This window comes from Dermacentor silvarum, chromosome 1 (assembly GCF_013339745.2).
Source record: "Dermacentor silvarum isolate Dsil-2018 chromosome 1, BIME_Dsil_1.4, whole genome shotgun sequence".
In the NCBI taxonomy this organism is placed as follows: Eukaryota; Metazoa; Arthropoda; class Arachnida; order Ixodida; family Ixodidae; genus Dermacentor; species Dermacentor silvarum.
Window position 1 is genome coordinate 415,391,072 of NC_051154.1, and position 16,057 is coordinate 415,407,128.

The 16,057-nt window shown below is 46.0% G+C and overlaps 1 protein-coding gene across 1 annotated transcript in view; it reads right to left on the minus strand.

The window, feature by feature from the left end:
* LOC119447346 (basic proline-rich protein-like) overlaps positions 1-14,331 on the minus strand; it is a 46,851-nt gene extending 32,520 nt beyond the window's left edge. Inside the window, exons 1-5 of the mRNA XM_049663780.1 lie at positions 14,084-14,331; positions 11,204-11,335; positions 7,318-7,362; positions 4,850-4,900; positions 1,358-1,588 (exon numbers count right to left, since the gene is read on the minus strand). Of these exons, the coding sequence (XP_049519737.1) occupies positions 1,358-1,588; positions 4,850-4,900; positions 7,318-7,362; positions 11,204-11,335; positions 14,084-14,331 (707 nt within the window). The remainder of the gene's footprint in view (positions 1-1,357; positions 1,589-4,849; positions 4,901-7,317; positions 7,363-11,203; positions 11,336-14,083) is intronic.
* Between the last annotated feature and the right edge of the window lie 1,726 nt (positions 14,332-16,057).

Consider the following 16,057-nt stretch of genomic DNA (forward strand, 5'->3'; position numbering starts at 1 on the left):
GGTTAATCCCCACGCTGGATTGAAGCGTTTCTCAATTATTGGTTACATGTTTGTGTTTCTAGTGGAACGCAAGCGCCAATGGCGGGCGGATGCTGCTAACCACGACGCCGAGCTAACTCGAGATATCGAACCCATGCGACAACGGCGAGCCGAGGAGACGGCGTTGCGGGCAGAGCAGCGTCAATGTGGCAATGGCGGGAACGCGTTCGCTAACGACGTCACTAATGGCGCTGCCAATGGCGCATGCGCTTGGGTGCGACGTAGAGAACCACGTAACTGACGGTGCAGCCATTGGAGACGCTTATCGAAACATGGGACGAACGGTTTTTCGTTTCGCCTAGCCATATACAGCTTTCGTTGTAAAAAGATAAAACGCCCCATTGTCACTCACAAAGCAACAAATCTTTGCGTGGGCGAGATAGAAACTGCATTTGCACCGACTACGTTTCCACGATGCAATTTTTGCGGCCTCTAGAATGTAGCAGCTGCTCGTGCAAACAGAGCACTTACGAAAAAATGTCCAGCAGCCGTTGCAGTGCAGCCATCTCTGCGCACTTCTGGCTACTTGAGAACCATTTGGTATACGATTTCTAACACTTAATTTTGAGCGCACTCGGCATTCCCCCGGCCTCACAAGTGAGTGCTCGCGTCGTCTTGTCGACGCGGCAACAGTGCGCTACCTGCAGTCATGACTCAAACCATAAGTGGTTTCCTCGTAGCAGGTGCAACTTTAACTTTCAACTGTTCACTTAATGCATTTTATTGTGAAAACCCGAAGAATTCCACCCTATGCCGCTGAATTTCACGAACACAGGTGGCGGATTTGTGTGACCCCGAGGTTGCATGGATGCTTCTGTTCTATTCCGTCCTTGAACTACCGCCTCAATTAATTCATCTGACAAGAAATCCCATTGTACATGGAGCTGCCAGTTTGTTGGCGCCGATACCGTTGCAGGACTAATGTGTCCTGCTGGCGGCTACGAACAGCTTCAGTGATGAAGCATGTGCTGCTCCCCAGGTGGCCCACAGTTAGGGATTTGTATTTAAGCAATAGAAATTGGGCGAGCTGCTGTAAGTTTTCTATTTTGAACTGTGATACTTAGACGACCGTTCCTAGGAATCCCCGTAGTTGGCGTGGCGTTCCAGACGACAGAACTGCACTCTGGCGCATGCCACTGACGTCAACGCGGCTCGATAATTGTGCTCTATGCCTGCACCGGGTGTTCCAAACATTTGTCGGCAAAACAGGCGACCTAGTCCGCCGCTCCTGCATCAGCAGACTTTTTCTTCTAATCTTTATACGTGGACGCTTCGAAGCAATGATACGCGCTGCACAGTCGAGGGCAAGAGCTCTTACGGCCTTCGAGAGGGAGGAGGAGGGATGGGCCGCGGTGGAGGCGGAGGTGGAGGCCTAGCAGGTGGCGGAGGTGGCCTGGACACCGCGGGCGGTGGTCGCGTGGGCGGAGCCACGGGCCGCAGGGAAGCAGGAGGAGGCGGATACGCCGGAGGCAAGCCGGACACCGGTGGCCTCGGCACCGGCGGTGGCGGCAGAGGTGGCCTCGAAGCAGGTCTTGCGGCAGGAGGGGCTCTGGGGAACGCAGGACGGTGATACAGTGGAAAAATAAGTCGCGGGTCGAGGTGACTGGGCCACCTCGTAATGTGACAAAAAAAATGTTGGCAGTCAAACGTGATATATAAAGTTGGTCAATTTGTTTCTTCCCTGGCGACTTAACCGCAATGGAAAGCGCGCGAAACAGCAATGCTTAGAAATTCCAGCTGATTTGAAAGCCTGTTATAATTGCGCGTGTGCGTTCAAGTTAAAAAGCGGGCTACTTGAGATTCACTTGTGAAATTAAGAAATCAAAACACCGCCAAGAAGGGACTTGGGCTTCCATATTCTTTCCTGCCCGCCCTTTTCACTTTTGGGACTGCTTTGTATCCCGTCTGTAAGGGCGGTTGTGAATCAAATATGTTCACTTGAATTACGTGAGTTTACGTGCATGCATCGAGTGTTTTGTTGCCGCGTCCATAGGTTTGAAATTGCGAAATTACAATATTTACGTAACATTATGCTTAACATTTGAGTGTTACTTTTTTATCAAGATGACGGGTAATTTACTCTGTTTCACAGTGATTATCAGAATTGACCTAATGAATTACTCACCGCAGAGGAGACTTGCATAGGAAGTCTCCACTCGACTAGCCTGTTGTGGCCGCCGTGGCTGGCGCTTCATTGTAATGTGTTTGCATTTGGCGAGCTGTTGCGGAAATTCGCAAAGTGGAGCAAGTTTCACGAAAGCGTGAAAAACTGTCACCCACCCGGAAGGAAATCAATGCGGGTTTTTCTCAGAAATATAGCTGCGCACTTGAAGAAATATTTCTGCTGGTCCGTAGATCGAAGCCACGGGATCCCCGCAAATGGCTCTTTTTGCTTTCTGTGGCAGCGTGAGGTTTCGATGCAGCTAGCGTTCTGAATAATTAGCGAGTTGACTTATCTGAAAGGTAGCGCGACGGCCGCCAAAAAACATGTAGGACGCTTAAGCTTCGCCTTTAAGAGTGGAACACGATAGCGTTATCGGGCGCCGTTGACGCCGACACCGACACCGGATTTTCTGCGACATGGGGCCTGATAGAAAACAATGGTGGACCGATACCAGTGTCAGTGCAGGGTAGAGCAATGGCTCAAACCCCCGAAAGGCACAGAGAGAGAAAGAACTTTATTTACAGCATAACGAGGTCATTAAATTAGCTTGTCGATGGTCCGAAGGGTGGTTTCCAATTGCTTGCCACGACCGTTGAAAGCCCAGTTAGTTATTTCTGCCTAAATCTGGTAGTCAGTCGTCAACAGGAAGAGGCTACAAGCAGTGACTCATCAATGGATCATGACCCCGTAAACAAGGAAAAAGTGAGTTTGTGTATGAGTTTCCGCGTAACAGAACTGTTACGTGGAAATAATCAAATTATTTTCTCGTACATTCAAATTACGCTATCATGTCTGTAGGTTGTGTGTAAACCGCACTTTAAGAATGTTCTTGCGTATTTTACTTTCAGAAATTCGATTAGTTGAGTAACGCCTCTGCGCCACGCGGAGCGCCGGCCTGGTTTGGGATGATTTTTTTTTTTTTTTCTGACGGAGCATGCCGCCGCCGCCGGCGACACGGGGCCCGCTATCTCGTTGAAATACGCAGTCCGGTCGATATTCGGTTCAGAATAATTCTATCATGCCGTATAGTTCTCCACGAGAAGAGTTTCGGATATGAGCGCACGTACGTCGACACCCATAAACGCCTGCCGCCAAAAGCAAAAGTCAGGTTCGTTGCTTGTGAACGCGGCAAGTTGCAAATATCATTTAAGCAAGGGATGTTTCATCCAGCATTGAGCTAGGTTGCTAGAAACCACGGAACGAATTTTATGCAGGAATCTCCGCGCACGTAGTGCGGACAAATTCGTCGTGCACTGAGCTTGTGAGCGACGCCTTATGGTATAGGAAAGAATAAACAGCCAAAATGAACAACGAACTAACAGCGATGCAAATTCGAATATACGTGGACAATGACGTCCAGATTATAACAGCGTAGCTTGGCACCAGTGCATAGCCTAAAACATTCCACGTAGTGCGATGTCACCCGTCTACGAAAGGCCTTCCTTTTGTTTCTGCTGCCGTGAGCAGTTCACGCGTACAGAAATATGTATTCTTATTTGAGGCAGGCATCGTATTCGACTTGGCATAAGGAATCTTTCAGTGTAGGGCAATATTTTTTTATTACGCTAGTAGTCCAATCAAATCTGAAAATATTAGCCAGCCCACGGTATATTCTGTAATCTTCATTCATACATTTCCCCGCTTAGCCCGAAGGCCTTAAAGCCCCCCCCCCCCCCCCCACCTTACAAAAAATACGTCTTCATTCTCACTGAACACTTGCTCAGACGCCAGTCGATTCCTCTGAGCGGCAGTTTTTACAACAAAAAAAAAAACAACTAGAATTTTGCATACAGGTTCGTCCTGGTCTGGTATTCTCTAATGTGTAATTGTGGCCAATCCATCCAGATCTATAATTTGGCAATTTCGTTGCGTTTCTCTTGACTTGAACTGTGAGTTTCTCAGGACAGGTCTGTCTATTTTCTGCCGCTAAAGGAATTTGTATTGCGCCAGCATTAAAAATTTTCTCCTATAATACATCTTACGTGGACAATGTGTAGTCAAATACCGACAAGAACCACAACTTGGTCTGCGTGATGTAAAATTGTGTGATTCAACCTTGTAATAATTGATTCTGCAAAAAGACTAGAAGGTGAGTATAATTTAGCGAAATTCAGTTTTTAAGCGACACTGCAACACTTTTTGAACATGGTAAGGAAGCGTTTGCTGTCATGGGAGCCAAATGCTGAAGGGACAATATCGCACTCTCCTGCGGCATTCGGGCTCTTTTGCCGCGGTCTGTGACGTTATAGACCGCGCGACAGGTCATGCAGACATTGAGGTCCTAATCATGATTGCTGCTGCTGCTGCTTTGTCAATACCGCGTAGAGAAGAAAAAGTAATAAAGGAGGCAGCTATTCCACAGCCTAAAGGAAATCTGTTGAGGGGAAATAAAGGAACAAAGCATTGCTCTCCTTATACCTCGAGTAACATGACGTCATTGTGATGCACTTTTTCAGGAATATATTCAACGAATAGCCAGCGCCCTTAGTCCAGGGTTCGTAGGTTTAAAGAAAAGGTGTTGCAGGGGCTCTTCAAGTTGCACGTTGTTTTTCATTTAATGTAATTAAGAACGCTGGACTACGATATTGTGCCGGTGTAATAAGGTGGTCTTGCAGACTCTATACAGACCCTTGAATTGGTACTTACGGCTCTTGAGCTGGCGGGGCTGCAGGGTATGTAGGGAAAGGTCTTCGTGTCCTGGAAAAAATAATGCAGAAACTACTAAGACGTGACTCAATAGTCATGTGCTAAGTTTTTGCATCAGAAAGGCATGGTTTTTCACTGGGTGATATGAAATTTAAATGCACTTGTTTTTGCCGAAAAAGGTTGTTGAGATGGTATGTTCATTCAGGAAGACTTTCAGACGGGAGGGCGCTGCCTCAGGAGTTTTCGTTTGTGAGCAAGTGCGTCGGCTCTTAAATTTATTTTGTTCGCTCTTGTGCCAGACTTCCATTAGGCGTTATTTCTCGTAGCCTGCTCATTTACAAAAAAGTAAGGAATCAAAATATTGCTTTTGAGGCCACAGGCCACGAAACTCCAGGAACAACATAGCCAAGCCTGCTTTTCTATGCACTGATCTCCGATATAATTTTTTTTCACATTGAACGGATTCTTTGCTGAAGAACGGAGACGCTGCACTACAGAAACTGAAAAAAAATCGTAATTTTTTTATCCTTCTCGCTGTGTGTAACAGCCTAATAGACAGAGTTGCTCTTCGCATATTAGCTTAAAACTGTGTAGCCAAGGTTACAACGTTAACGTTATACAAAAGCGTTCTATAGAACGCTTTCATATTTCGCAAGTTATGACAGAAGCCGTAGCTCAGCTCTACTAAATGTACTCTACTTGCGAGTCGGCCTTGCAAGCGAGTCGTTTCTCGCGAGAACGTGCTGCCGCTGCAACTTTACACCTTGTTGATGGCATGTCTATAGCTATTTTAACTCTTTAGTTACATGACTTCATGGTAGCTACAGCACGACGTACGCGGACAAAACGAATGGAAGGGGACGGCATTGAAAAATGGCGAAGGTTCCCCAACAGTCATTTATACGACTGTTAACTACCGGAGACGTCAGTTTTTAATGTTCAGCTGCTTCGGGCCGTCGCTGCTATCTGTTGTTACTAAAGCTAACCAAAAGTACAGAACCGCTTCAACTGAATTAAAAAAGGTTTGTGCTTCGGATAATAGTAGGAACATCTAAGCGCAGTGGCGACATGCACAAATCAACACATAGACCTAATACACACGAGGATAAGCGGAATGAAATCTGCTTCACGGATTAAGCGTTCCTGGTCATGGCAAGCAAGTGTGCCAGTAACGTTAGCTGGGTAATAGCAACAAGTCAGCCGTGGCCTAGTTTCTACAACATCATTGCGCTAAAAGAGCATGTCTGTGACGAAGTCTTCGACCGGACAGGGCAAACTTCGTGTAAACCGCGCCGTCACTGTTGGTGAAACCGCGCGAAAGGTTCGCCGTCGCATACCGCATGCCAGGCAAGCGAGATTAGGTGTCAAATGAGCAACATTTGCGCACCGAACTGACTTTATCACAAGAGTAGCCAAGTAAGATGAATTTAGTGTGTGGGAAGCAGTGGTGCGGCGACGGTAGGACGTTTCCTCCACCAATACTTTATTGCACATGTTACAATTTTAGTCGCTTACGAACAGCCTAAAAGATCACACGGAAAGGTAAAAATAAGAACGCCCCCCTTCTATGTACATTGCCAAGTACTGCTGTGATTCCACTTTTCATGCAGGCGTTCACTAGTAGTGCCAATATTCTTAACGTAAAAGTGCACTCCAAGAGCGGCTGTTTCTAAGCTCAGTGCGCGGAGGATGGAACAGACAGGGGTGGGTCTTGGTGAGGTCATCAGGGGTCAAAGCACTCAAGAAGTTTCTGAGTTTCCTCAACGGTAATCGACGCCACATCATGGAATGCCATTAAAGTACTCCGTATTATTTTCGCATGTCCAGTCAAGCCTCGCAAATGGTGCCGGGATGTTTGAAGATATGAATTCTCCTGGCTTTTTTTTTTCTTTTTGAGGCTACAAAATGGTTTGCCCAGAAAATGGTCAGCACCAACAAAGAACTCATGGCGGGCAGGGTTTTGGAGTGAATTGTCTGCAAACTGCGTTTGCGCCTGTTACAGGGACACGTGGCTACCTTTACAAAGGTTTAGCTTCCGATTTCTTTGAATCTCTAGAGTGTGTTGTGCTCGTGCCTTAGAAGTTAGCACCTGTGAATTATATTTCAAGAGCAACCCCTGTGGCCGAGTTGTTCGTCACTCTGATGAAAATAAACAAATTTGATATAACACATCAGTTGGTCAGTGGACTTAGTCCCATTATCGTATATTCTTCAGCTTTTCATCTGTAAAAGCACTTGGGACATCGTTGACGTAAAATGTTTGAGCAAAAAGAAGCGAGAAAAAAATGTGTTTAAGTTGCCCGGTTGTTGCTGATGTAAACGTTTTTTGTCTACAAACTTCATTAGCAAAACTTGCTGCTCAAAAATTAACATTGGCTTCCATGCCATTACACTGAGAATGTTCGTGCCAGTTCTATACTGCCAGTTTATGTCAAAAAACGAGTGCTAATAAGGCGTCACACACTTACGGAGGTCTGGTTGCAAAAGGAGGAGTGGGTGAAGGGCCTCTGGGTCTAAGCAGTTTGGGAAAAAGAGAGAGAGAGAGAAATAAAGAACACCATGTTCCTCGCATAATCACGACTGCTCCACATGAAATCGGCTGCACAGGCCGCCATGACTGGTACATTGACGGTGTTTACAGGGGAACCGCACACATGGTGAGAAGCACATCACAAACTAGAGTGATAAATAGTGTGCTACCTGATTTATCGCAACCAAGCATGGAATTTATACGCCACTATACGCGGAACGTCCTAGCGCGGTTACTACGGGTGTTTTGTGCTAAAATTGAACGAATGTCAGAGCTCGAAAGTTAGCATGAAAGAGACACTAAAGAGAAGCAACGAATTGGTGGTTTGGTTAGGATAGCCTTCAAGATGGACAGAACCTGAAAGGGCCACCAGAAATCATTGACAGTTCAAATCGACTGCGTTGAACCACGACCGCTCTGTTAGAAGTCTAAGGCGCATTACTATCTGCTTTGAGTCAGAGGTGCACACCGAGTGCCGCACATTTGTAAAGAAAGATATGAAAGAGTTATTGTGCAGAAAACTTCAATAAATTAGACAAAACATCAATTTTAGTCACGGCTAACTGCACCGCATATATCTCCTTGTCACTCATGAAAGCTACATTCTCAGTACAGGTGGCAATTTGGACTACTTCAGCCCTTTTTCTTTAGTGTCTCTTTACCTGCCAATATTTGAAGGATTTATAAATTTCGTCACTTCGTAACTCGTACGAGGACATTCCTCGCAGGGACGAACAGCTGCATGCGTGGTATTTCGCAACACATGAATTTGGTAACAATTTGCATCAGGAGCATGATATGACTCGAGAAGGAGACACGAACTCAGAGTAATTGGTATGATCGATCACGGCCAATTAACCTTGGTAACTTGAAATACTCCTTATTACCCTCCGTAGTGTCTGAGCGCAATCCCACGGAGGCGGAACGCGAACGGACTGATATTTTCCAAATAGTTACGGCGTCTACGCTACGGCGTTTCTTAAGCTCAGCTAAAGAATCAGCGACACAAGCAGTTATTTTCAACATTTCAGGCATATTAAAAGATTTAGATAAAATTGTGCGCCGCTTAAACAGGCTGAATTAAATTAATCTCGTTCGCTGGGCCATTCCCTTGTCTAATACATGCTCCTGACGGGCATTCTGCATTGCGCGGCTCGAAACATACGGCAGCGTTTTCCGAGGTTTTGGCGTGGGCCGATAGCCGCGTCTTGATGTAGGTCGTGGTACGCTGTAGAGAGAAAGCGAAACAAAAGAAAAATCATTTGCTCCAGAACATGATAAAGTTAGCGACATGCACCTTGCCATCATTTACACATGCGGTCCCTTCGCATGAATATGGCCACCATTTATCCTCTCGCATGCACATGATTCTCGGCCATCATCGTCATGGAGTCCAACTTTTGTGCGTCGTGTGACTTGCAAGTTCGCGAGAAAAAGGTGCCAGATATTTACGACCACATACGTTGTCTATGCAGAAATTGGGTCACAACAATGAGGGCGTTTCGGGTATTGTACCCAAATAAATGACCGTATTTGGCCCACGTTCCCAAAGGCGTTAGACATATATGCCTGACGATATTATTGAGCATAGGTCGCACCTGCATAATGTTGGCCAACTTCACTTTATTTTGTCGGTGCAAGTGCTTTTAGTGGCACTGACAATCCGATATGCAAGCATTTTGCATGTTTGATTCGCAACATACGCAACACAGTCATGCTTTCATTACTCACCCTCCGTTTCACTTGTTTAGTTTCATCATTGTTATATATATATATATATATATATATATATATATATATATACATATATGTACACCGGGTGTTACAGCGAACACTTTCCAAAATTCTTAAAGGTTGCCTGTGGCAGCTAGTACAATTCTAGTTCATGAGCTGGTCTACTCGAAGGGGCGGACATTACTTGCACAAGAAATTGATATGCATAATCGCATAATCAACAAAGTTCGCAAGGCGGATCCACTTGGAACGAATTCTCGGGATGGCACCAGCTTCGATTTAATTCTATTAACTCCAGCTATTAATTCCCGAACTTTGCCGAGAAATGCATTGGCGTTCCAGGTACTTGCTTAAAGAAACGTCTCTTTATTTATGCATTGAAGCACAAAAGTTACTGGAACGACAATCCACCAGCAGCTTAAAGGTTGCCAGTGGCAATAAAGCTTTAAAAAAATAAATTATGGGGTTTTACGTGCCAAAACCACGATCTGATTATAAGGTACGCCGTAGTGGGGGACTCCGGAAATTTGGACCACCTGGGGTTGTTTAACGTGCACCTAAAGCTAAGTACAAGGGTGTTTGCGAATTTCGCCCCCATCGAAATTCGGCCACCATGGCCGGGATTCGATTCCGCGACCTCGTGCTCAGCAGCCCAGCACCATAGCTACTGAGCAACCACGGCGGGTGGCAGTAAAACTTAATGTTAGACAGCTGAGCTGCAGGATGACAGCGTTAATCCCAGGACAAGACCGTTCATTTTCATGTGTGCTTGTCGCGTGTGCCGTGTGAAGTCTTTTTAGAGCGCAGCTCTTAATGGCCCGTTCCGGTGACGAACGTCGGCGGCGTCACCGCGCGAACGCGCACAACAGCGAAGGATGAAAGCGTAGTACCGACGATCGCTATGAGATGGCGCCAGAGTTCACTTCTTAATCATTCTTCGGTCACTGCGTTTCATCGGCTAACAAATGTTATCCATCTACGCTCAACGCACCTGTATGTATTTTCTCGAATGTTATCGATAGTTTTATCCGTTGGCTGTTGTCACGAACGCTTCTTTGTAATCTGATTGCATGCGATACGCGAATTGTGTAGTGCTTTCTGGAAGCCACGCCACCTCTGGAACCTCCGACGAGTCATGTGTAAAAGCCGACGCGCTTGACACGGAGAACAGATTTTCGACGATCACCGCTGTCGTTGTGCTCGAGTGTTATTGTTTTGCAACACTTCGCTCCGTCTGCAACGTTCCGCACGAGACAGATTGTCCGCGCCAGCCAAACGATCGCCAAATCAAAACACGTATAGAGCTGCGCTCAAATTTCGCATTAGGGAGCACCGTTATCGCCGGCGAACTTTTTGTATTTTTTGTGGCATTGGTGTGCTGATCAAATCACTCGCTCCAGAGCCAACATGGGGCTCTGTCGAGCAACGTGATAAACTATCCAGGCGTTAGTGTTGCCATGAAGCTCCCGAGTACCCAATTGCAGAAAGACAATGTGCTTTGTGATAAAGTTCGTTACTTCACTGGTATAGCAGCATGCATAGCCCTAGCAACAGGCTTTCTCCTTATTCTGTCATGTGCATATTTTTTTTACCGGAAGTGGCTTCCAGTGCTGACATGAAGCGTCTTTGTAGGTCTTAGCTTTCGCTGGCACTTACACTGTAGCGACGCATTTATAGCCATTGTTCGTAAAATACTCTGTGCTTCGTGTCTTCTAGCAGCACAACTCTTTGTTGCTCATGACTGGATTGCTCGAGGAGCATGTCGCGGATAGTAGTCGTTGCCAGATGCGCGTTCGCAGTGATGGCAAGAGCCGTGCATGTGGCCGCTCTTTTCACTCGAATTTCCTTGGACGCACGGCATCTTCTCGGAATTATTTACAGAAAAAAGAAATATTTCGTGTTTCTTTTCCAGCGCTTTTTGCGAACAGAAAGAAGCGTACATTTCATATGCGTAGACAGCCACTCGATTGCTATACGCACATAAGTAAACATATATTGATATGTATGTACACAATTAACAAGCTTTTCTGCATTGCGGGAGCACGAAATAGACAATAATTGAAAATATCCGAAAGTGCAGATCTACTTACGGTGCCGGCGTCACAGCAGGAGGCTGGTATGGCTCGTAGGAAGGCGGTGGGAGGGGGGCCGGAGGAGGCGGGTAAGCGGGGGGTGGTGTGTACGCAGGACCAGGCCGCCTGGTCGGTGGCCTCGCTGGTGCGCTGCAACGAGACAGAGCACTCGTTGAGCACGCAATACTTGACAGCAAGTCACGTAATTGATTTTCACAAGTTGGCGCAGCGGTGTTGAAGCTGGCCCAGTTGCGATATCTGGCATTTCAGGTGAAGAAAGAATACGTCACGTCGGGTGCGGCTTACATTGTGTCCGGATTGATAATGGCGGAGGAAGATAGCGTCTGTCTTTGTTGCTTCATGCTTAAAAGTGGGCTCGACGTTGCTTCCAGGTCGATCGCAGATTATTCCACGTATTCCAAACGTTTTTCACGTTCGGATCTATGTGCCGCATATAAATATAAACCCACATAAACCAAACGAATATAAATCGCATTTCTTTAGCGCTTTGGAAATCACACAATTTTTTACCCAGGCTGCGATAGAAAAATAAGATGCTGCCGTACCGTGGAGAGACATTCATACGACTTAAATCATGAAGCATGGTGGAGCTTATCTTTTTAATATTTAATCGTTTTATTGTGTCGCGCAGTAGCCTCAGAAGGTTTTTTAGAGCTGTTGAGTCTGTTACGTTCTCAACGTTAGGTTTATTGCGCAACTTACCGGGCATGCATAAACAAACCAGGACACTTAAGAGCCCTCACGTAACAACGACCATGCACGATTATTTTCGTTTATAATTCAAACAATTGCTTTTCTCTGTAACGCTTCAAAACGTACCCAAGTGCAGAAAGTGGAAGCTGAATGAGGCTAATTAATGACATACGATGGTTGTAATAAGCTTCCTGAACATTAACTGAAGAATCCGCAAGGACGTTCGAAGCCAGTATGAGCCAAGCTTAGATGGATCTATGTACCATCTGTAAGGCCGCGTGCTTCTTCAGTATGCTTCTTCAGTATACTACGCGTCCGGGGGGCCTAGGGTTCTTTTTTGTTTTTGAGTGGCCAGAAAACCCACGGATGCGGATAACGGAGAATGTGGTCCGGTAAGCAGCGAGTTGTGATTTTTCCTGACGGTCATAATTTGTCCAGGCAGACAAACCTTGAGCGCTGTATGCGGTGTTGAGGCACCGTCTCCAGAGTCGTTTGCTGGCTAGAGGCGCCACCGAATGGCCTAGCAATATTGATCACGTGTTATGTCCTACGCGTCCCGGCGGCAACCACTTGGATTTTCATATCGAGTACTAAGAAAAGCACGCGGTGGTGACGCTACGGATGCAAAACAACGCATTCAGAGAACGTAAACGCCCAAGTCATAAATGGTGAGACTGGTGTACTGCGGCGCCGCCTCTCGAACTGTCGTTGCTGGCCGTGACTGACTGCGTTCAAAGGGGAAACGTAGAAAGAAAGCAAATAGTTTTGTTTTCCAATACCTTTACTTCTAAGAGTTATCCCATCCCTGTGGAATGTCACCTACTAAACTTTAAACCCTCATTGGCAATCATTCTTTTTTTTCATTCATTCAATTTCATTTCATTTTCATTCAATCATTCTCATTCTTTGTTTCGCCAACCGTCTACCTATGATTTTAAGAGATCAGGGCGGCATGGTTCCGCGCCACATTCTGCCCAATAAGTGTCATGAGACTTTGACACGACTTGCGCATGCGTCACGCATCAGAGCTGAGGATTAGGTGCGCGTCGTTCTCAAGCGTTGTGCCTCGTCCGTCACCCACGCTCCACACTCTGTCACATCGTGCCGTCTGGAAACACTGTGGGCAACTCCCAACTAGGCTAGGCTATCCTCGAAATGTCTCGCATGCCATTGATGCGAGGATACCACTTTAAATGTTATCTTAGGGAACTCATGTATACAAATTGTTGACTTAGTAAAGTGGCTTGGTGCAATTTTTCAGAAACATCTGTCTTGGGAAATCCATGTTGCTAGCAGATAGCAAAGGCAGTTAGAATTCTGGCGAAATACAATATCCCTTACCAGCAGCTGTTAAACTGCACTTCCCATTTAAATTACTGCTGTCGAGTCTGGGGTCCAACCACGTTAACGAACCTGAACCAGTTCGTTATATTAGAAATGAAAGCGCTTCGTCACATTGCGTGCGTTGAAAAAACTGCGCACACAAAACCCCTAATTTTAAAATACCATTTCGTGTCTGTGCATAACTTGCACTTACTAAATCTAATCAATAAATACGATTCAGATGGTCTTCTACGTATACTTTCAGGGTTAGCAGCACTCACAAGGAATTCGCGCAGTGACGACATCTGGAGAATGCCCTCATGTTAACAAAACAAATGCTTCGTCACTCGCTTGGAAAACTGTTAATGAACTTGATGAATATGGAATCAATTTAGAAATAACTGGGAACTGCGCAATTGAGGCATTTTTTGTCGAGAAGGATTGATGAAGTTCTTTGGCGCGAAACACACACATTACGTTGAATTCTTTTCCAGATTTTTCAATTCTTTCATTGTTAGAGTTGTACAAAGGAATTGTCCTTTATTGTCATGCATACGCGAATTATGTATCATCATACAATGTTGTAGAGCAATTTTGTAAAGTATTTCTATGCTCTCACTGTATGCCATGTAAACGGGGGCTCAAATCTTCTCACAATTCACTTTGTTTCGAGCCCTGGTCTACCAAAAAAAACCTGTGGACAGAGTAAAGTTTTGATTGATGGATACCACAATATGCGAGACATTTCGCATATTGTCTTTTCGATTATATTGTTGAAGTACTATGCATGCGCACACATGGTTTGGAGAAACTGGCCGTAAGATGGCAGAAGCGGAGGAACTAGACAAATGTGACACTCACGGAGAAGGCGTAGAAACCTGAGGGATTCCGTACGCAGGTCCGACTCCAACAGGTGTTCCAATATACACAGCAGGCGGTCCGACTACCACTGGTGGGCCAACTACTACGGGCGGCTGGTACACAGGCGGCTGGTACACAGGTGGCTGGTACGCAGGAGTAGGCGGTGCAGGTCCAGCCGCTGGTGGCGTGTACGCCGGAGGGGGCCGTCGCGTCGGAGGCCGGGTGGGTGGCCTGCAATTGAACACCATCGCCACAACACATCGCATGCAACGACTTCTCCCCAGGGAATTCGCTTGTTTTGGGCCGCATTACGAGATTGCACTTTTCTCTATCGCAAACATGAAAAGGGGCAAGGCGCGTGAATACGTGCCTCTTTTCATGTTCATCCTCTGCCGCGAGCGTTCTCGCAGCAGGTGACTTCGGGACTCCGCCTCCTTTCGAGCACAAGCACAGCGAGACCACAGTGATGGCCAGTAGCACTTAAGCGAGACAAGTTCGCATCCACAACAGAATTCACGGCCGTATCTGCTGAATTCAGCTCAGCTATAATCCATTAAAAAAACAGAGCATTCGTGTTTGTGACTGCGATAACTGTCCTGTACCATTGTAGTGTAAACACTATATGTCTTTTCCTGTTGTAGAAAGGGCTAACTTGCACAAAACGCAAGCGGATACAAGCTGTGCAAGTAATGCCACTCATGGAATGGGTCGTGGAGCCACTCTGGGCTTCAGGGAAGCTCGCAGCAGTGTGCACCCAATTATTTTTATTTAATTACACGCCTACATTGTTGTAGGGGGATGGTAGACGGAAACAAACGCACCAAACGAGACGGAACCACGGCTAGGGGGCAAAACAAAGCATGCGAAAGGCACGAGGATTCAGCCAAAATCTATTGATGCTCCGCCTCAGTGAGCATGCGTATTCTTTCCGCCATTGCTCCTTCCTTCCAGTGTAGCAAACTGGACACTCGTCTGGTTGAACTTCCCTTTTCTTGGATGCTGACACAAAAAAAGATTTCCCGTCCCCGTGCGCCCTTTATTGGCGCGAGATCCAACAGAAAAAAACGAACCCGAGATAAGGCTAGAACAAGAAACTGACACTGGCCCGGAAAGAAGTTGCTTCAGCGCAGATGACGGTTAACGCAATGCAGGCGGCTAGAAACTTATAGATATGGTTTGGCTCACGGTCACTGATCGCAAAGATAGTTTATGATTTACGTAACTTTGAGTGTTCATTTGAGTTTTTATTAGAATTTATTTATTTGCATTAAGGAATAGCATGATCCTATCTGGCGCTGCTAACGAGGTCGGACATGATCAGCTATCCCTCATTTCAGGAAACACAAATTTCCCTCGCAGTTACTGATGCTCTATAAGTGATTGCCTGCTTCACATGCCTGTAACTAACAAAAAATTGTGCCCTTCGATTCTCTTATTATTCCTACTTGGACAAAAATACTTGAAAAGGTCCCTTAGTGGAGTCTGTAACTAGTCAGAGATGGGTTATTATTAGTATTAAGGAGAGTTTGGACAATACAGCAAATTTAGTATTCTTACAACGCCAATCAATTGCAAATTAGCTTTTTCTTCAAACGTTGTCCGGTTAAGAACCATTAGCTCAAGTTTCTTTTGTGCATTTGTAATGTTCCTTTTGTGAGGCTCTCGGTGAATCGCCACGTTACAACTTTTGAATGACTCGGCTACATTAATGAGAGCAGCATTCCGGGCGAATTGGTCGTCCATTACTAAAGTATTATTGCGCAACAAAATGTCATGGACGGCAGAGAAGAGCGCGTTGAAGAAGGCGTTGCCTCAATGATAGGCTCCGCGAACACTGCAATAATGTAAAAAAATGGCACCGGTGCGTTCTTGGCGATTCATCGTCGCGATCACGGCTGCAAACCTATCGAGGACGATTGCACGATTGTGTCCCGTGGCAGGACGCAGCTCATCCTTGAAATAACTGAAGCGCAG